Genomic DNA, 21,161 nt, shown 5'->3' on the forward strand with positions numbered 1-21,161 from the left:
AGGAAGGGGTGGTAGGGGGAAAACAAAGGAGGAGGTAACAATGCTTGATAGGAAATGTACTCATTAACTTACTCGTGTAACTGTAACCCCTCTGTATACTATTTTTACAATAAAAAAAACATAAAAAATAAATACAAAATTAAACTAGAAACATAGCAATGTTAAAAAGCAAGGCAATAAAAAAATCCTTAACTCTTCAACATCCAAATTCAATGACATGACAGAAATGCTAAAGAATTCAAAATCCTAATTTTAAGAATGATCTGCCAGGTCCTGGGTCTCATGCCTGTAATACTAGCAACTCAGAAGGCTGAAATCTGAGAATCTCAGTTCACCAAAGCTAGCTCAGGCAAGAAAGTCCACAAGACCCTTAGCTCCAATTAATCACCAGAAGACTGGAAATGGAGCTGTGGCTTAAAGTGGTAGAGCATTAGCCTTGAGCATAAAAACTCAGGGATAGCACTCAGGCCCTGAGTTCAAATCCCACGACCAACAACAACAACAAATCATCAATGACCTCAAGAAGATTCAAGAGACCAGATACATGAAGTAAAGAAATCAGTTGAAGACATGAATAAGTCAGCAATATGCATAAGAAATTTATCAGAGATTATGAGCTTCTGAAAATAAGCCAGAAAAGTCTCAATAAGTCAAATAAAAATACAGTAGAAAGCATCACCAGCAAACTTTATCAAGCAAAGAAAAAAATCAGGGATTGGAGATAAAGATGAGGAAATATGACATTTGGACAGCAACATTTTTTAAAACGAGTAAAAAAAACTCTATACATAAATCAATTACCCTAATAAAATCTCCTCATATGTTAAAAATAAATTTAAAAATTTAAAAATAAATTCCAAGTCTTTCCATTTCCTAACAAATGGGGTAGTGTTGTTCTTTCAAATGGAAGCATAGAATCCCATTGTGTGTGTGTGTGTGTGTGTGTGTGTGTGTGTGTGTGTGTGTGTGTGTGTGTGTGTGTGTGTGTGTATCACATTTTCTTGATCCATTCATCTACTGAGGGACATCTAGGCTGGTTCCATATCTTAGCTATGGTGAATAATGCTTCAATAAACATAATTGTGTTGGTAGCTTTAATATGGCTTTGTTTGTGATCATTTGGGTAAATCCCCAAAAGTGGGATTACTGGGTCATAAGGGAGCTATGTGTAGTCTTTTGAGGTACCTTCATATTGCTTTCAAGAGTGGTTGAACAAGTTTACACTCCCACCAATAATGTAGTAGGGTTTTCTTTTGTCCACATCTCCTCCAGCATGTGTTACTATTAGATTTCTTGATTACAGCCATTTTAACTGGAGTGAGGTGAAATCTCAATGTTGTATTGATTTGCATTTCTTTTATGGCCAGAGAAGTTGAGCATTTCTTCGTGTGTCTATTGATCATTCTTATTTTCTCTTCTGAGAAGTCTCTCTTTAAGTCTTTAGCCTACTTGTTGATGGGGTAGTTGTTTCTTTGAGGATTTGTTTTTGGAAGAAGTAAGCCAGTCCCAAAGAAATTTAGGTCCCACGGTTTCCCTTATTTGAAACAATTAGTATACTTATAGGATAATCTTATCAGATGAGCTGAAAAGCTCCAAAGCTATGTACATATGACCATATAAGATGAGGCTAAGTGAAACGAACCCCAAGGTATGGACACAAGAAGTCTGTGTTGTTGTGGTTTTAAATTTACTAAGTGGAGTTTTTTGTTTCCTTTGTATGTTGTTCCCCCTATGGTATATCCCCTGTTGTCACTTGATTTTTGGTACCATGCATCTTGTATAGACATCTATCTAATCTGTGAAGGGGAAGGGAAATAACAAAATGCTGAAACAAGGACACAGGATGACCCATTGCAACAATGATACCCACAGGACAGTATATTGGAAATGAACTTTACAACTTCGGGTGGGGGTGGGGCAGAGTGTGGGAGGTGGGGGAGGGAAGGGATAGTGGGACACCAACAAGGGAAGGGGTAACAATGATCCACAAATAATGTGGTCATTGCCTTACATAACTGTCACCCCTCTGTACAGCATCTTTACAATAAAAAAAGGAATTCAAAGTGGATTTTAAAACTTAATGTAAGGACAGAAACTTGAAAACTGCTAGAGAAAAAACCATGAAGGTATAGTTACAGATCATTTTTTTCTGAACAGAACTCCAATATATCAGGAAATAAGAACAGAATTGAAAACTGGGGTTGCAAAACATTAAATATATTGCATCACATAAGTTATTTCTAGAATCAAAAGTAACTTTACAGAATTGGAGAAAATAATTTGCCAGCTATTCTTTGTATACACTATTAATATCCAGAATATATAGAGTTCCAAAATGAGACACCAAAAGAATGAATAATCCGATTAATAAACAGGCAAATGGTTAAACAGTTTTCAAGAGAAGGAATATATGAAGAAATGTTCCACATACTTAATTCTAAAGGAGTTGCAAATCAGAACTATATTGATATTCTACCACACTCAAGTCAGAATGGCTCTTGTCAAGAAGATACACACACAAACACACACACACACACACACACAAAGCTGCAAGGATACAAGGAGAAAGGAGCCTTCACACCCTGCTGGTGGGAATGTAAACTTAGTGTACCCACTGTGGAAATCAGTATGGAGGTTTCTGAAAAACTAAAAATAGAACTGGTTTATGACTGTAAGATCTTGGGTATATATCCAAAATAATCAAAGCCACCATAAAGTAGACATACCTGCACATCTGTTTCTTGAAGCACTACTCACAATAGCCAAGCTATGCAACATGCTTAGGAGCTTAGCAGCACAATTAGCCAAGAAAAAGTATCTGTACAGATTGTAGTCCTATGCATCTATAAGTGAGAACTGTGTCATTTGTGGGAAAAATAGTAGAATAAGCCATACTCAGAAAGATAAATATATATTTTTTCCCTTTCATGTGAAATACAGATTTTTTAAAAATATGAAAGCATGAGGACTGTTATGTGGAAGATGAAATCCAATGGAGGTGAGAGGAAGGCAAAAGAGGACTTGAGGGAAATGGAAAGAATAATAAATTAACACGAAGAAAGTAAGTTATAGTCATATTTGAAAGTGTCATAATGAAACCATGCGCTTTGTGCAATTTAATGTGCAAATAAAAATACTTCTGTTCATAATAACACCATAGAGACAAAAATACATCATAATAAATATTCCTAAGGAGGTACAAATTCATTCACTGCAAGCTACAAACCGTTGTTGAAAGAAATCAAAGACTTAAATAAATCAAATCTGTGTTCGTTGTTAGGAAAAAATGATGTTGTTAAGCTGTTGATAATAACCAAAGCTATCTATAGACTCACTGAAATCCTCACCAAAATCTTAATAGTTATTTTGGAAAAATCTGCTCCCCAAAGTACACAAGGAATTGCGATACCCCAGATTTCCAAAATAATTGAATTAGATGTTTCATCATATACAATTTCAGAACTTGTCACAAAGTTATTTTACAAAACTGCTGAAAAGACAGGCACACAAATAATGCAATAGACTGATCATCCAAGATAAATCCACACATCGGTTGATCTCAGATCAATTAGCTTTCTACACAAATGTCAAGGCTAAGTCAGGTGCCAGTGGCTCATACCTATAATCCTAGCCACTTAGGAGCTTAGATCTGAGGATCACAGTTAAAAATTAGCCCAGGCAGACAAATCTGAGAAACATTTATCTCCAATACGCAGTCAAAAGCTGAACATGTAGGCTTTTCTCAAGTGGTAGAGCCTCGGCCATCAGTGAAAATGCCACACAAGAGGACTAATCCCTGAATTCAAGCCGCAGTATTACACCAACAAAGAAAAAAAAAAGTCCAGGGCTATTCAATGGTAAAAAAAAAGTTTTCAACAAATTGTGCTGGGACAAATGAACCCCACTTTTCCAGAATGAAATCTAGAAAATTAAATTAAAAATAAATTAAAATTAAAAATTAAATTTGCAGGAATCAGAAACTTAAATGTAAGCACAAAAATTTTCAAAGATTATGTAGGATTAATTGTTCATGACCTTGATTTGGTTATGGTTCCATGGTTATGGCAAAAATAAGCAATTAAAGAAGTAATGTAAATGAAACTTCAGAAAAGTCTGGTCCTTGTTCATAGAAGGTTTATCTCCTGTGCACATGGAAAAAATGTTATACTCAGAGACAGTCACTTGCAATCTTTCCAAAGCAATTTTTTCACAGTGACATTCTGTTTGGACCCCATGGATGGTTCTTGTACTGATAATTCTTGTATTAGTGTTTATGAACATTTACATATTCCTAAGATATTTTCAGTCATTCACAGTCTGGCCTGTGAATATTTTCAGCCTTTTTTTTGCCAGTCCTGGGACTTGAACTCAGAGCCTGGGCACTGTCCCTGAGTTTCTTTTGCTCAAGGCTAGCATTCTACCACTTGAGCTGCAACACCATTTCCAGCTTTTTTTTTGTTTACATGATACTGAAGAATCAAACCCAGGGCTTCGTGCATGCTAGGCAAGTACTCTACCACTGAGCCATATCCCCAGCCCCTCAGCCATTTTTGTTTTTTAAATAATCCTTTACCACCTATAATGTATGCTACAGCCCAACATAACTCCTGACCATTCCCTGAACCGTCAAGAGTCTGAATCTACCAATGAGTTTCTATTTCCACCCTTCTAAAACAATACTCAGATGTGACACTGCAACATGTCTTGACTGAGTGGAGTGGAAACTGGAGGGGGGGTAGAACAGATGAATGAAAAGAGGAATCCTAGAAAAAGCCATAATACTGAATGCATATATCTGAAAGGTGAACTAGGAAACTTGATGAGATGGGTAGGAAGGAATAGGGGAAATAATGACTTTTATACACTATTGAAGAAAACTTTTCAAAAAAGTAGAACAGTCAGTCAGATGTGATTAGTGATTATAATGGGTCACCTCTAGGGGACTTTAACAGCTTTGGTCCTAGAGAGGTCTTGGGTAATTATCGTGTCCTTAGATCTGGACTCCGCTGGGATCCAGATCCTCGTAGGCCCAGGGATGTCTAGAAGGGAGATGTGAGCAGAATTAGGGCAGATATAGCTGATGACTAGAGAGACTGATAATTCCTTGCTTATAAATAGTAAAAGGTGGCCAAATCTAGGGTCATGGCACTGCCATCTAGACAGGTGTGAGGAGGGTAAACCAATTGATTGTTTTTCCTTCTCCTATACCTTATCGTTTTTCCACGCTGAAGGGCTTGGTTTCCTGGCAATTTGTGCCCTGCTGAATAATTTTTCAGGTATGGTAATGCCCCTTTGTCATATCTCAGCCTACCAAGATGTTGCCACATTGTAGAAGTATTTTAATTAATAGATACCTTCTATCTTTAAAAAAAAAAAAGTAATGCAGAATCTAGATCTAAATATACATTGGAACATGGTAAATTGCACAGAACTCAAGACATTCACACATAGTGAGACCAAAGGAGGATATTTTTAAGAGAGGAACCCAAAGTCACCATACCTATGTGCATCTGATCATATAAAATAATACTTATCAAAACATACTCCAGGAAATAGAAACAAGAGGTATTTTTTTCTTTGTTCCTGCTTTTGTTTCTTTTTCTTTTGGTCTTGTTTGTTCATTTATCTGTCTTTGGGAGGGCAATGGAGTGTCACAGAAATGGAAGGACAAAGGATAAACAAATGCAGCAGTGATACTCACTAGACACTAAGTTGAAAATGAACTATACAACCTGTGGATGGGGATGGGAGGGAAAACTGGGAGAGCAGAAGGGAAGAGGTGACATTGTCTAAAAAGAAATGTATTCATGACCTGACTTACGTAACTGTAACCCCTATGTATATCACCTTTATAATAACAATAAAAAAGAACATCTGCAAGTTGGTAGACAAAAAATAAAATTGATTTTGACTCTCAAAAGAATAATAAGTATTTTTACTTATCATGCCATGTATTCTCTAGTAATCCCATTATTTTAATGTAGTAGCAACTCTATGAAGTAGGAATTAAATATCACTTCTTACAACTTCTATTATTTTATTTATGGTATAACTACTTAATAATTTTTTTAAAATAAGAAATGGAATACAGAGTTTTGCAGATTAGAGAGCCATGGATACCTGAGTGCTAAATGGTAATGTAAGACATTGAAGTAGATTCGTTTTTTCTTGGGAGTATATATAGAATTGTAAGAAGAAAAAATATGGAAAAAACTTCTAGGACCATCAGCTGGAGTTGGCTAGGATTATCAATCAGGCAGGTAAGGAAAACTTAATGCTTTTTGTCTCTCCCAAGCTAATAAATAATAAGCTTTGGAAAGTATACAAAACTGAAAAAATATCAATGACTGAGAGTTGCTAAATTTGTACAGATTATAGGCAGAAGGTGTTTTGAGATTCTAATTGCTGTGATGAGGGTGGATTAATTACTGAGAACACTTAACAGAACATAAACATGCACATACATTTATTTTTATTTGGACTTACAGGAAACAAAATTATTTCTTGTAAATATACTGGAGACAAAGCATGACAGAAAGAAACCAAACTATCATCTCAGAGTTCCTCCTCCTGGGCCTGCCCATCAAACCTGAGCACCAACGCCTGTTCTATGCCCTATTTCTAGCCATGTACCTTACCACTGTCCTGGGGAACCTCCTCATCATTGTCCTTATTCGACTGGACCCCCAGCTCCACACACCCATGTATTTGCTTCTCAGCAACTTGTCCTTCTCTGACCTCTGCTTCTCCTCAGTCACAATGCCCAAACTCTTGCAGAACATGCAGAGCCAAGTCCCAGCCATCCCCTACACAGGCTGCCTGACACAGATGTACTTCTTCCTGTATTTTGGAGACCTGGAGAGCTTTCTCCTTTTGGCCATGGCCTATGACCGCTATGTGGCCATCTGTTTCCCCTTACACTACACCAGCATCATGAGCCCCAAGCTGTGTGGGGGTCTGCTGGCGTTGTCCTGGCTGCTGACCACGTTGCATGCCATGCTGCACACCCTGCTCGTGGCCAGGCTGTCATTCTGTGAGAACAACATGATTCCCCACTTTTTCTGTGATTTGTCTGCTCTTGTGAAGCTGGCCTGCTCTGACACGCATGTCAATGAGTTGGTGATATTTATCATGGGATGTCTTATAATTGTCACTCCATTTCTACTCATCATCATGTCCTATGCACGAATTGTCTCCTCCATCCTCAAGGTCCTTTCTGTTAGAAGTATCCGCAAAGTCTTCTCTACCTGTGGCTCCCATCTCGCAGTGGTGTCACTGTTCTATGGGACAGCTGGTGCTCTCTATTTATGTCCATCAGCCAATAATTCCACCGTGAAGGAGACTGTCATGGCGATGATGTACACGGTGGTGACCCCCATGCTGAACCCCTTCATCTACAGCCTCAGGAACAGAGACATGAAGGGAGCCCTGGGGAGAATATTTTATAAGAAGAAAATTCCGTTCCGCCGATAATGGTAACACTTTGGATTTTAACATAGCTTTTAAAAATGTGTGGGTGTTGATAGTGGAATATTATTCCCAGCTTTTTCCTCACCAGGGAACTTGTGTTGATAGAGAATAAGACTGCAGCACTATTAATAATAGCCAAGTTAGGGAAATAGCCCAGATGCCTTACAATGGATGTATAGGTCAAGAAAATCAGATACATATGTACACGCACAATGGAATTTTATTGATATGTCAGGAAGAATGATGTCATTTGCAGGGAAATTGATACAGCTGGAGAAAGTCAGAATGAAGGAAGCCAGGCCTAGAAAGACAAAGAGTAAATGTTTTTTCTCATATGGGGATCGTAGATCCAAAATAACATCCTCCAGGTAAACATATGCAGGGTCATATGCATATATACATAACCAAGCTGACTAACTATGTAGTATATGCACAATGTAATATATGAGCAATCAACAGCCTAACAAAATAGCTGTTATGAAGCTAAAATATGTTTTGAATGGGATGATGGGTTAGTGGGAAATAGGCAGATGAATGGAAAAAAAGAATGGTTTGCAAATACAGTCGTAAAAGTCAGTGTGCATAGGTAGAAAAGGAAACGATTGGCAGATGGTGGAATGGGTAGGTGAAAGGGAGAGGGAGAATGATGGAAGAAACGACTTTGATTAAGATGCACTCTACATATAACTGAGTATGTTAAATTGTAACCCTGTGTACAGCCATTTGAAGAGAGATGAGAGAGAGAGAAAGAGAGAGACAGAGACAGAGACAGAGACAGAGAGGCTACTAATTATCTAATACATAAAAGAGATGAGACTTTTTGGGTAGTAGAACTAGGAACTGTGGTCTGAGTTACTCAGTATCTGGCTATACCTTGCATTTCATTTTTCCGGATGCTCTTGGAAGAGTATGGAGTAAGAACTATTGTTTTATGTAATCTTCATTCCTTAAGTTATCTGCTTTGGGTATGGGCTACCATTTTAAATTAGTGCTGCATGTTCTTAGATTAATACTCAATGTTATCCAAATCTCTCAAACTCACAGTCTCCTTCCAGTGTCTCCTACATGTTCTGAACAAAGTTTTATATCAGTTGGTCTTTACCTTTCCCTACTTCTTCTTTCCTTTAAATTCTAAGTTGCCTTTTCTAACTGGTCCTAATGCTAAACAAGTTTTTCTCTTATCAGAGTATCATTTATCCAATTTGATTTTGCCTAGATTGAATTAATAGCTAGGGGCCGCAGATTTCATATCCTTAAAACTGGGAAAATAAGCTAGAGGTTAGAAATAAAACAGTTTTAAATGATAAGAAAGTATGTATAAATATACTATTAACTGTTTTGTAGTATCCGCTGTTTTGGCTTGATATTTCGCATTACTGTTTTGCAAGCTGAAAATGTGAAGTCAAACTCCCCTCATCACAGACTGTTAGAAGTTGAGCCTGTGGAAGTTAGGAGACTATCTGATTCTACAGTTTCTTCTCATTGTTTCCCACTTCAGAAATAAGAATAGCCATTCTTTTTTTTTAATTATTGTGATTAGGTGATTACATAAATTTCACAAATTTCATAGTATTGTGAGCTAGTGATACTTAAAGTCACAAACATATTCTAGCCTTCATGAGGCAAATTGTCATTATCATTGTCTATAAAGTTTGTGAATTCTATGATCTTTGACAATACAGCTATTTCTTCCGCATTGGGTGATATGTACATTTCTTTCCTTTTGCTTAGTGTAAGCTGTTCCCTCTATCCCTCTCATTCCTTCCCTCCTATGGCTGTCCTTGAGTTGCTTAGTTCATTTCCATCAATGTCCAGTGCAGCTGATGGGCCCCTCTGTTTTATGTTTTCCAGTTTCCCTCTGATTCTGTGTCTTCCTCCTAGTTTCCCTCAGATGTGTGCATATATACCATATATATGGTCAGCAGCATGAGGTCGTTTAGTAATGATACAACAAGATGAGTGGAGGTCCTTTGTTTCTCAAGCCCTGTTTACTTTGTCATATCTCCTTACATTTTGCATTTAACATCCTCATATCAGGGAGACCATGTGCTGTTTGTCTCTTTGCTCTTGGCTTACCTCACTCAAAATGATTTTTTCTAGTTCCATCCATTTCCCTGCGAATGCCATGATTTTGTCTTTTCTAATGGCTGCATAATATTCCATTGTATATAGGTACCACATTTTTTTTGATCCATTCATTTGTAGTGGGGCATCTGGGTTGTTTCCATATCCTGACTATTGTGAACAGTGCTGCAATGAACATGGAGAGGCATGTGTCCTTATATCCTGGTACTTGTTGCTCAGGATAGATGCTTAGGAGTGGTATGGCTGGGTTATAGGGAAGGTCTATGGTTATCTTTCTGAGGTACCACCAGACTACTTTCCAAAGTGGTTGTATTAGTGTACATTCCCATCAGCAGTGCAATAGAGTTCCTCTTTCTCTGCATCCCCTCCAGCATTTGTTGTTGGCTGAATTTAAGATGTGGGTCATTCTGACTGGGGTAAGGTGGTATCTCAGATTTGTTTTTATTTGCATTTTCTTTACAACCAGGGATGGTGAACATTTCTTCATGTGTTTCTATGCCATTTTTATCTCTTCTTCTAAGTCTCTCTTTAGTTCCCTTGCCCATTCAGTAATTGGTTTGTTAGGTTTGGGAGGGAATCTTTTCTTGAGTTCCCTATATATGCTGGATATTATTCCCTTGTTTGATATATTGCTGGTAAATATTTTTTCCCAATTAGTTGGCTGTCTTTCTAGTTTGGTTGCTATGTCTTTAGCTGTGCAGAAACTTTTTATTTTAAGGTAGTCCCATTTGTCGAGTCTCTCTCCAATTTGTTGTGATGCTGGGACTCTGTTCAGGAAGTTCCTGCCTGTGCCTATAAGTTCAAGTGTCTCTCCTACTCTGTCCTGCAGTAGTTTCAGAGTTTCAGGTTTGAGGTTAAGGTCTTTAATCCATTTTGAGTTGATATTTGGGCATGGTGACAGGCTGGGGCCCACTTTTAGTTTTCCGCACGTGGCCACCCTGTTTAGTTGAAGAAGCTGTGCTTCTTCCACTGTATGTCTTTGGCTTATTTGTCAAATATTAGCTGAATGTAAGCATGTGGTTTTATTTCTGGCTCTTCTAATCTATTCAATTGGTCTTTGGGTCTGTTTTTGTGCCAGGACCAAACTGTCTTTGTTATTATGGCTCTATCATAGAGTTTGAAGTCTGGCATCGTAATCCCTCCCGTATTGTCTTTTTTTGCCTAGAATTGTTTTAAGAATAGCCATTCTTTTTTAATGGTTTAAAATTTTTTTATTGTAAAGGTGATGTACAAAGGGGTTACAGTTAAATAAGTTAGGTAATGAATACATTTCTTTTTGAACAGTGTTACTCCACCCCCATTTTTCCCACTTCCTCTGCCTGACTCCCCTGCCCCCCAAGTTGTAAAGTTCATTCCCAACATAGTGTCAAAGAATATCACTTACACATTTCTGTGATTTCCCTGCCCTTCTCCAAAACAAATAAACATATATATAAGACAATGGGTACAGAAATCAAAAACAGTGTCAAAGGGAAATAAACCAAAGGGGGAAAAAAGAAGGAAATAACTGCAAACAGAATGCTAAAAAACCTCTTGTTTCCATTTCTTGGAGTTCATTTCAATTAACATCATTTTATATGGTCAGATACACATAGGTATTGAGCCATTGTGATCCTCTGCTAAGTCTATCCTAGACATATTCTAGGATATATTCTATTGCAAATGAGGGAAACCATGCAGTCTGTGTTTCTTTGGGTCTGGCTGACTTCTCAATAAAAAATTTTCCCAAGTCTTTCCATTTTCTCACAAATGGGCAATGTCATTCTTGCTGATGGAATCATAAAATTCTGTTATATGGCATCTGGTCTGATTTCCATTATCTTAGCTGTGGTAAATAATGCTGCAATGAACATGGTTGTGCTGGGAGCTTTAGTGTTGCCTTGTTTGTGGTCATTTGGATAAATGCCCAGGAGTGGGATTGCTGTGAGATTCCACCTCACCCCAGTTATAATGGCCATTGTCAATAAAACTATAATACCAAGTGCTGGTGAGGATGTGGCCAAAAGCAAATGCTACTACACTGTTGATGGGAATGTAAGCTTTCCACCACTCTGGAAAGCAGCATGGAGGTTCCTCAAAAGACTAAACATAGCCATTCTTTTTTAACTCTTGCATCAATATGGCATGGGACATATTTCCAATCTTAGCCCTTAAAAGTTATCTCTTAAAAGTAATGGTATATCAAATGAAGTAAAGCAGGCCCAAAGAAACATAGGTCCTATGGTTTCCCTTATCTGTAATAACTAGTATATGTCTAGGACAAGCAGAAAGGGTCAAAAGCTATGTACACATGACCATATAAGATGATGCTAAGTGAAATGAACCCCAAGATAGGAACAGAAGAGGTTTTATCTTTGTTGCTGTTGTTTTTAATGTACTTATAATGTACTATGTGATTTTTTGTTTCTTTTGTATGTTCTTCCCACGGTATAACCCTTGTTTTCACTGTTTTTGATTCTGGTACCCTACTATATATACATTTTTCTAATTTGGCGGGGGGAGGGGGGGAAGAAGGGAAATAACAAAATGCTGAAATAAGGATACAGGGAGACCCATTGAAACAACAAGATGTGCAAGACACTATGTTGAAAATGAACTTTACAACTTTGAGGGAGAGGGAGCGAGGAGTTGGGGAGGGGCGGAGGGAAGGGATGGTAGGGAAAAAACAAAGGAGGGGGTAACAATGCTCGATAGGAAATGGACTCATTACTTTACGCATGTAACTGTCACCCCTCTGAACAGTATCTTTACAATAAAAATATATTTAAAAATGGTAAAAAAAAAAATTTAAGTAATGGTATACACCCATTTGTAAAAAAAATGGAAAGACTTGGAAAAAATGATATTAAGTGAAGTAAGCCAGACCCAAAGAAACATAGACTGTATGGTTTCCCTTATTTGTAATAATTAGTATATCTCTGGGATAGTCCTAGCAGAGCAGCACATAACTCAATAGCTATGTACATAGGACCATATAAAATAATGCTAATCAAAATGGACTCCAAGATATGGAAACAAGAGGTTTTTGTCTTTGTGTACTGTTTGCAGTTATTTCTTTTTTCTTTCATTTTTTTTCTGTGGTTTATCACCTTTTTTCACTGGTTTTTATTTCGGTATCCTTTGTCTTATGTGTAAGTTTATCTGACTTGGGGATGTGAGGGGGAATCACAAAAATGGTGAGACAAAGGACAAAGAGGGAACCAATGCAACAGGTATTCTCACAAGACACTGTATTGGAAATGAACTTTATAACTTGCGGGGGGGGGGGGCGGGAAGAGGGAAAACAGGAGAAAATGGGGGGGGTAACAAAGTTTAGCAAGAATTGTACTCCCTTACTTATGTAACTGTATCCCCTCTGTATATCACCTTTACAATAAATTTAAAAGAAAAAAGTGGAATTATGGATTTGAAAAAAAGTAATAGCATTTACAAACTCATTTCTTTCATGCTGTCATGTTCTGCTGAGTCCTTCAAACCTCTGTGTAGAGCCCTGAGCTTCCTACAAAGGTCCTCATTTTCCTTCTCATCTGCCCAGTGAATGCTCATTGCTTCTTTTGCTGTGTGGAAGCCTTTTTGGTTTAAAATAATCCATTTGTGGTGTTTTTCCTGTGCTTTGGGGGTCTTATGTAAAAAAAAATTCTTGCCTCTTTGCAGTATTTTGAAGTATTTGCCCTATGCTTTCTTTCAGACGTTTCCTAATTTCAGTTTCAGTTCTTCTATTTAAATCTTAAATCCATTTTAAGTTTTGTACTGGAGTAATAGAGGCCTAGATTTATTCTGCTTTTTTTCTTCTTCTTTTTTTTTCCTTTTTAGCCAAACTTGGTATCTGATGCTTTCCTCATTGGTTGGAGCTATCATCATAGAAAATCCATAACTTAGAAATATGATCATCATGCAGTCATTCAATGATCAAATATTGGTTTTCAATTTGTATTTTCCTTTGTAACTCAAGCTGAACATTTTTCACATTGCTTATTCTTTACTAGTTTTTATTAATTTACGAATATGCTTTCTATTTAGTGCTTATTTTTTTCTTATTGCATTTTAAACCACATTGCTAAATTATACAAAGTGAATCCCCTACTTTGTGCAATTAGAATGGTTCCATGCATGCATGTAATTTACCTTGGTTATATTCTATGACTGTATTAATTCTTCTTCTTATGCTCCTTTTCTTATCTCCTCTCTCCTTCTTTCTCATCATCCTTTTCCTTTCAAGTCCTTGCTTCCCATGCCCCCCTCCAGCTTTCACAAATGAGAAAACATTCAATGGTTGTCTTGATGGGACTGACTTATCTCACTTAACACAATCATCTCAAATTGCATCCATTTCCCCAGAAAATTATGTAATTTCTATTTTAATGGAGTTTTCAAGATAGTCTCTCACTATGTTTCTCAGAATGTTTTTGAACTTGTAAGTTTCCTACCTCAGCTCTCAAGTGCTAGGATAACATGGATGCACTCACCACATAGCTAGTGCATCTTAAATTATTTCAAGAGCCTCACTAACATTTACCCATGCTGGTCCTCAACCAATTTTTCATGAAAGCAGCAGAATACAAAACTGCCGCACAAAAATCACTAGCTCTTTTATCTATCAACGATAAGCTTTCTGAAAAAGAAATCTTATCAGTGTCATTAGCAACAGCCTAAAAAGATGCACAAGTATAATTTTACTAAGGATATTAAAGACCTTTATAATGAAAAGTATGAAGTACTAAAACAAACAGATAGAGAAGACAATAGAAGTAAAGCTCTCCAATGTTCATGGGTTGATAATAAAAATTGCTAAAATGATCATACTACTGAAAACAATCTATAAAATCAATGCAATTCCCATCAAAATTTCTATGACAATCTTCACAGAAATAGAAAAGACAACCCTAAAATTCCTATGGAAGCAAAAAGGCCCTGAACAGCCGAAAACATCCTAAAAAGAACAATGCTAGTGGTATCTCAATATCTGAATTCAAATTAGACTACAAAGCCATAGTGATAATATTAGGATGGTGCCAGCACAGAGCAGACGTACTGAACACATTAGCATATAGAACACAAGTTCCAGAACTAAGCTTAAGTAGATACAGTCATATGATTTTTCACAAAGGCATAAAAATTCGTACAACAGAAAAAAAGTTGGTCTGAGAAAGTGTATGTTTGCATGGAGAAACTGAAATTATACCTTCACCAAAAAAAAAAAAAATCAGCTCAAAATGGATCAAAAACCACTGGAGAAAAATAAGGCAAATTAGAATCTATTGGCATAGTTGAGGTCTTTCTAAATGAGATTTCAGTAGCTCAGGAAACAAGAGAAGGAACTAAGCAAATAGGATTATATCAAATTCAAACAATGCACAGCAAAAGAGAATAGAGACATCTTTAACAGATATTCATCCTACATGGGATTAATATGTAGGATTACTATGTAGACCTTGCATTGTGAAACTCCCTCCCTCAGAGGGAGCTTATTGCTTCCTTTAGTGCTTGCACCTAATTTTCAATGCTACTGAATATCCATTCTTCATGCCATTGTAATGAAGTTTCCTTTTTATTTTATTTTATTGTAAAGGTGATGTACAGAGGGGTTCCTTACATAAGTAAGGAAATGAGTACATTTCTTGTCAAACAGTGTTACCCCCCCCATTTTCTCCTGCTTTCCCTCCCCCCTAACTTCCCTCCTCCCTCTCCCCCTGACCAATTGTAAAACTCATTTCCAGCACAGTGTCTTATGAGTATTGTTGTTGCATTGGTTACCCTTTGTCCTTTGTCTCACCATTTCTGTGATTTTCCTTCTCTTCCCCAAATCAGATACTTATATATAAAACAAAGGATATCAAAATAAAAAAACAGGGACAAAAGGATATAAACTAAAGAAAAAATGAAAGAAAAAAGGAATAACTGCTACATTTAAAAAAAAACCAAAACAATACAATCTCTTGTTTCCATATCTTGGAGCTCATTTCAATTAGCATCATTTTATATGGTCATACGTATATAGTTATTGAGCTATTTTGATCCTCTTCTAGAACTATCCTAGATATTTTCTAGTTATTACAAATGAGGGAAAACATACAACTTCCTTTGGGTCTGATTTACTTCACTTAATGTGATTTTTAACGTCTTTCCATTTCCTTATGAATGGGGTGATGTCACTCTTTCTGATGGAAGCATAGAATTCCATTGTGTATATATACATTTTCTTGATCCATTCATCTACTGAGGGACAGCTGGGTTGATTTCATATCTTAGCTATGGTCAATAATGCTGCAATGAACATAGTTGTGCTGATAGCTGTAGTGTGGCCTTGTTTGTGGTCACTTGGGTAAATGCCCAGGAGCAGGATTTCTGTGTCATAGGGGAACTCTATGTGCAGCCTTTTTTTTTGGGGGGGGGGGTGTCTGGTCGTGGGGCCTGAACTCTGGGCCTGAGCACTGTCCCTCAGCTCGTCAGCTCAAGGCTAGCGCTCTACCACTTGAACCACAGCACCACTTCTGGCTTTTTTCTTTTTGCTTATGTGGTGCTGAGGAATCAAACCCAGGGCCTCATGCATGCAAGGCAAGGGCTCTACCACTGAGCCACCTTCCCAGCCCCTATGTGCAGTCTTTTGAGGAACCTCTATACTGCCTTCCAGATTTATAAAGTAACAATTAAATACTAATCTTCTGTGTTGTCACTGATAATTCTGTCTTAATATGACACACTAAAATTCAGAGATTATTATAAGAGCTAATCTTTAACATGAAAAGTAACAAATATTTCAGAATAATACTCCATGGAAATTCATAATAACAAATGCTATGAACTATTATATATTTTTAAATTTGTATTGTTCTTATAAAGGTGATATACAAAGAGGTTATGGATATATAAGTCAGGAAAAGAGTACATTTCTTTTTAGACAATGTCACCCCTTCCCTCATTCTTTCCCAGTTTTCCCCTTCCATCCCATCCACACATTTATAGTTCATTTTCAACCTAGTGTCCCATGAGTACCATTGCTGCATTTGTTCATCCTTTGTCCCTCAATTTCTGGCCTCCCCTTATACTCCCAAAGTATATAATTTTTGAATACAGATAGGCACTTACAGAATTGATTGGTCAGATAACTAGGTTAGAGGTGACATGGCAAATTAGGACATGATATAAAGGGCAAAAATAAGCTTCTGAATGGAACTTCAAAGTTGTGCTGAGAAGAATAAAGAGGGGCCCTGAGAAAAAGTCTGGGTTCACCTGGCAATGTGGTCAATACAGTATATGAGGACATGAAAGGGATAGGTTCAGGTGTCATCAGTTAAAGGATTAAGAAGCAAATAGGCAAACTTTGGAAACCTGGCCCATTTCATGTTAGGAGTTTTAAAAAGAAGAAATTAAGAATGAGGGAACAGATGACACTGTATGAAAGGAAATGTACTTGTTGCCTGACATATGTAACTAGAATCCCACTGCATATCTCTTCTAAAATAAAATGAATAAATAATAATAAAGAAGAAATTGAGCCCATCAATAGTGGCTCATGCCTGTAATCCTAACCACCCAGGAAGCTGAGATCTGAGAATCATGGTTCAAAGCCAGCCCAGTCATAAAAGTTGCTGTGAGACTCATCTCCAATAAACTAGTCAGAAAAAGCTGGAAGTGGGGCTGTGGCTCAAATGGCAGAGTGCTAGCCTTGAGCAAAAGGAGGTCAGGAACAGTGCCCAGATGCTGAATTCAAGCCCGAGGACTAGCAAATAAAAAAAGAGAGAGAGAGAAAAGAAAAAAGAAAAAGAAAAAAAGAAGAAATTGAAGAAACACATTTTTCAGTCAACTTAATGATAAACAACAATTGATACTGTGTTGTGGCAGAATGATGAACTTTGTATTTTTCAGGCTGCAAACAATGATACAAAAAAGTGCTATGTGTTTTGTATGTACATGGAACTTTTGCAAATTAAAAATTCTAAATATAAAAGATACAATTTTTTTTAAAAATCAGACCTTTTACTAGCCTTTTGCTTTGTTCCACAGTGATGAGGAAACAAATTTAGGGACTTCTGGCTATTAATTAATTCATGGTAGAGACAAAATTAGACCAGTGATACTGTTCTACAAAAGGATTAAAAGTTTAACTCAGGTCAAGACAGGTCAAAACAATAATGTACACATATAAGAAATAAACCTTACAGAGATGTTAAGAGATCAAATGGTGTCAAAATTTGTTCCTTTCCCTCACCTCTCTTAATTTTATAGGATATACATTAAATTCTTGACTGCATTCTCTCTCTCTTCTCTTCTTCATCCATTAACCTCTTTCCCCTAGACCCCATTGCACACCTTTCAAGGACGTGCATCCTGGTATTTACTTGGTTGAACTTTGACTTTGCCTTTCTAAGGAATTACACTATTTGAGCTCTCTCTTGAATCTACCATATTTCTGTTAATACACTTGTACACACTTACATAGTTGTTGTTGTTGTTAAATATTTGTACAGCAGGATTGCAATTCTGTAAGTCAGGTTATGAGTACAATGCTTCTTGATCAGTGTTACCATTTTCTTTATTCTCCCCCATTATTCTCCTCCTGTCCCTACTTTCAAGTTATATAATTAAGCATTCCCTTTTAAACAATCTCCCGTAGTTTTAAACAATCTCCCAAGATTTTTTAATCTAGAATAAAATTCTAATCTTAATATAGTTACTGGATAAAGTTATGGTAGGATTCCAAGCATTACTTTTGTAGATAAAGGGGATTTTTCCCTTTTACAGAGGATTCTTCTCAAAGCTCCTTTCATGTCTCTGTTCCTCAGGCTGTAGATAAAGGGGTTCAGCATGGGAGTGAGCATTGTGTACATCAAAGTCAATACAATCTCCTTCACATTAGAGTTACCCCTTGATGGGCATAAGTAAAGACCAATAATTGTCCCATAGAACAGTAATACCACAGAGAGGTGAGAGGTACAGATAGAGAAAATCTTGTGGATAGTCAAATAGAGGAGACTTTGTATAAGACACAATGATGAGTAGAAATGAAGGGACAATTATAAACCATCCCATGACAAACATCACCAACTCATTAACATGGGTGTCAGAGCAGACCAGCTTGAGCAGAGCAGATATGTCACAGAAAAAGCGAGAGACCACAGTGTCTTCTCAGAAAGTCAATCTGGCCATGAACAAGGTGTGCAGCATGGCATAGAATTTGGTCGGCACCGAGGACAGCACCATCAGTCCTACGCACGACTTGGGGCTCATGATGTTGGTGTAGTGGAGAGGGAAGCAGATGGCCAAATAGCAGTCATAGGCCATAGCCACATGGAGAAAGCCTTTGAGATCTCCAACAAAGAAGAGGAAGTATATTTGTGTTGGGCACCCTGCATAGGAGATGACCGGAACTTGACTCTGAGTGTTCTGCAATAGTTTGGGCATTGTGACAGAGGAGAAGCAGAGGTCAGAGGAGGACAAGTTGCTGAGAAGCAAATACATGGGTGTGTGGAGCTGGGGGTCCAGTCGAATGAGCACCCTGATGAGGAGGTTCCCAGGATGGTAGTAAGATACATGGTCAGGAACAGGACATACAACAGGCTTTGGTGCTCAGGTTCAATGGGCAAGCCCAGGAGGAGGAACTCTGGGATGATAGTTTGATTCTTTCCTGTCATATTCTGACTCTATTATCTTTAAGAGAAAGGAAACATCATTTAAAAATCTGACTCTATTTCTAGGTTCATGAATAGTGACACGTTAAAAATTGATTGATAGCGACATCATCAAAGTCAGCGACATCATCAAAGTCACTATAAATCCTAAAGACTTAATCTGGGTGCTTTTTACAACTTTTCCTTAAGTCTTAACCATATTTCAGTACTCTGTCTTTGCATAAACACTTTGTCTATTCCTTTGAGTTACAAAATGCATTGGTTTTGGGCTGAGAAGGTGGCTCAGTGGTAGAGCGCTTGCCTTGCATGCATGAGGCCCTGGGTTCGATTCCTCAGCACCACATAGCAGGAAAAAAAGCCAGAAGTGGCGTTGTGGCTCAAGTGATAGAGCACTAGCCTTGAGCTGAGGAGCTGAGGGACAGCACCCAGGCCCAGAGTTCAGGCCCCACGACTGGACCCCCCACACACACACCCCAAAAAAAACAAACAAAATGCATTGGTTTTTCTCTTAACCTGTCCAGCCAGCAGGGTAAGCAACAGAAATTGATTCCAGTTTTGTCAGTATCTTATATGTTGCTAGGCCTGAGGATTTTTTTAAACCTTGAACTCTTTAAGTTCTTTATATACCCCAAGAGAAACTAATACACTGTACTATCTTTGATTACCATTTAAAATAGATGTGCAGATATCTCTCTATCCTGCAGACCATTCTAACCAATTGCTTCCTTCAACCTCCATCATTTTAGGGTGGAAATCTGAATATCTCCCTCCTAATTGGTACTTCGGTGGATTATCTGCTGTTAAGATAAAGGCAAATTTCCTTTCAAGGGCATAAATAATGCGTTGGAGACTAACTCCAAAGCAATGACCCTCCAGCTATGCTTAGCTTGAAACTGATCATTTCTTTCCCTCAGTCACCATCACTGGCTGTTTCTTTTGTCTCTCACTTCATCTTTTTTACTGTCTCTTCCTCTGATTTCTCCAAGTTATCCCTTGTGTATACATCACATGACAAGGGCTCTGCAATACAATCTCCTCAGACAAGGTAAGGCCTCTTCCTGAGCTTCAATGCATCCTCTGCTCATCTCACAACATTCAAGACCCCTGATCACAGATTTCCACCTGACTTCCCACCACCAGCTGGTGCTCCATACACGGAAGTCCGTGTCTGCAGCAGGGCCAGCCCCTGACATGTTTCATGAATATAGGCACAGGTTCTTTCGAACTCAAAAGCAGAAACTTCAGTTTTAGAATAACTATTCCTCTTGAATGTTCTCTTAATGTAGAGTCAGTAGATTTTTTTTTGTTTTATTTCCCCGCCTGCCCGTAGCATCAGTAGATTAAACCAGTCAGCACTAAGCTTTGACAATCTATGATCCATTTCACATATTTAATTTTGTATTTCTGAAAAAAAAAATACTAGAGAGCTGATACTGATGACGAATTCTTGCACTTCTGTCCACATGCACTCATTCCATTGTTTAGAGAAAAGTAGTAGGATCAGAATTTTATAAATATGGGGAGAAGGAAGAAGGAAGCCTGTATTTCACTTAACCCTGTTGTAAATTTGTCCACAGTCAATTATATAACTTTTGATATGTTATTTGATGCGTCAGCTTAGCTAGACTCTTCCATTTTTGTAAACACCAGTTCTTGGTGTTGCTGTGAAGGCAATTTTTTAAAATTTACTTTATTGTTATTATAGAGGTGAGATACAGAGGGGTTACGTTTACAGGTGTCAGGTAATAAGTACATTTCCTTTCATACAGTGTCATCTGTTCCCTCATTTTCTCCTGTTCTCTCCCTCCCATTTCCTCCCAATAGCTGTATAGTTCACTTTCATCAATGTTGTGAAGGTAAGTTTAATGCTGTTAAGATTTAAATCAGTAGACTTTCATTTGATGGCCCACATGAAATCAGTAGAAGGACTTAAGAGGGATACTTCAATCTTTTGAACAAGAACTTGACTTTGAAATG

At 37.6% G+C, this 21,161-nt stretch overlaps 1 protein-coding gene and 1 pseudogene across 1 annotated transcript; one reads left to right on the forward strand and one right to left on the reverse strand.

Annotated features, from left to right (window-relative positions):
- Nucleotides 1–6,528: 6,528 nt before the first annotated feature.
- LOC122103278 (olfactory receptor 1468-like) lies at nt 6,529–10,975 on the forward strand. The gene is made up of 2 exons (XM_042673810.1): nt 6,529–7,444; nt 10,974–10,975. Coding segments are annotated over exons 1-2 (918 nt in total).
- A 7,264-nt stretch (nt 10,976–18,239) lies between these two features.
- Nucleotides 18,240–19,187, reverse strand: LOC122103552 (annotated as a pseudogene).
- Nucleotides 19,188–21,161: the final 1,974 nt, after the last annotated feature.

Source organism: Dipodomys spectabilis, unplaced genomic scaffold, assembly GCF_019054845.1.
Source record: "Dipodomys spectabilis isolate Male_0828 unplaced genomic scaffold, ASM1905484v1 ptg000018l, whole genome shotgun sequence".
NCBI classification, from domain to species: domain Eukaryota; kingdom Metazoa; phylum Chordata; class Mammalia; order Rodentia; family Heteromyidae; genus Dipodomys; species Dipodomys spectabilis.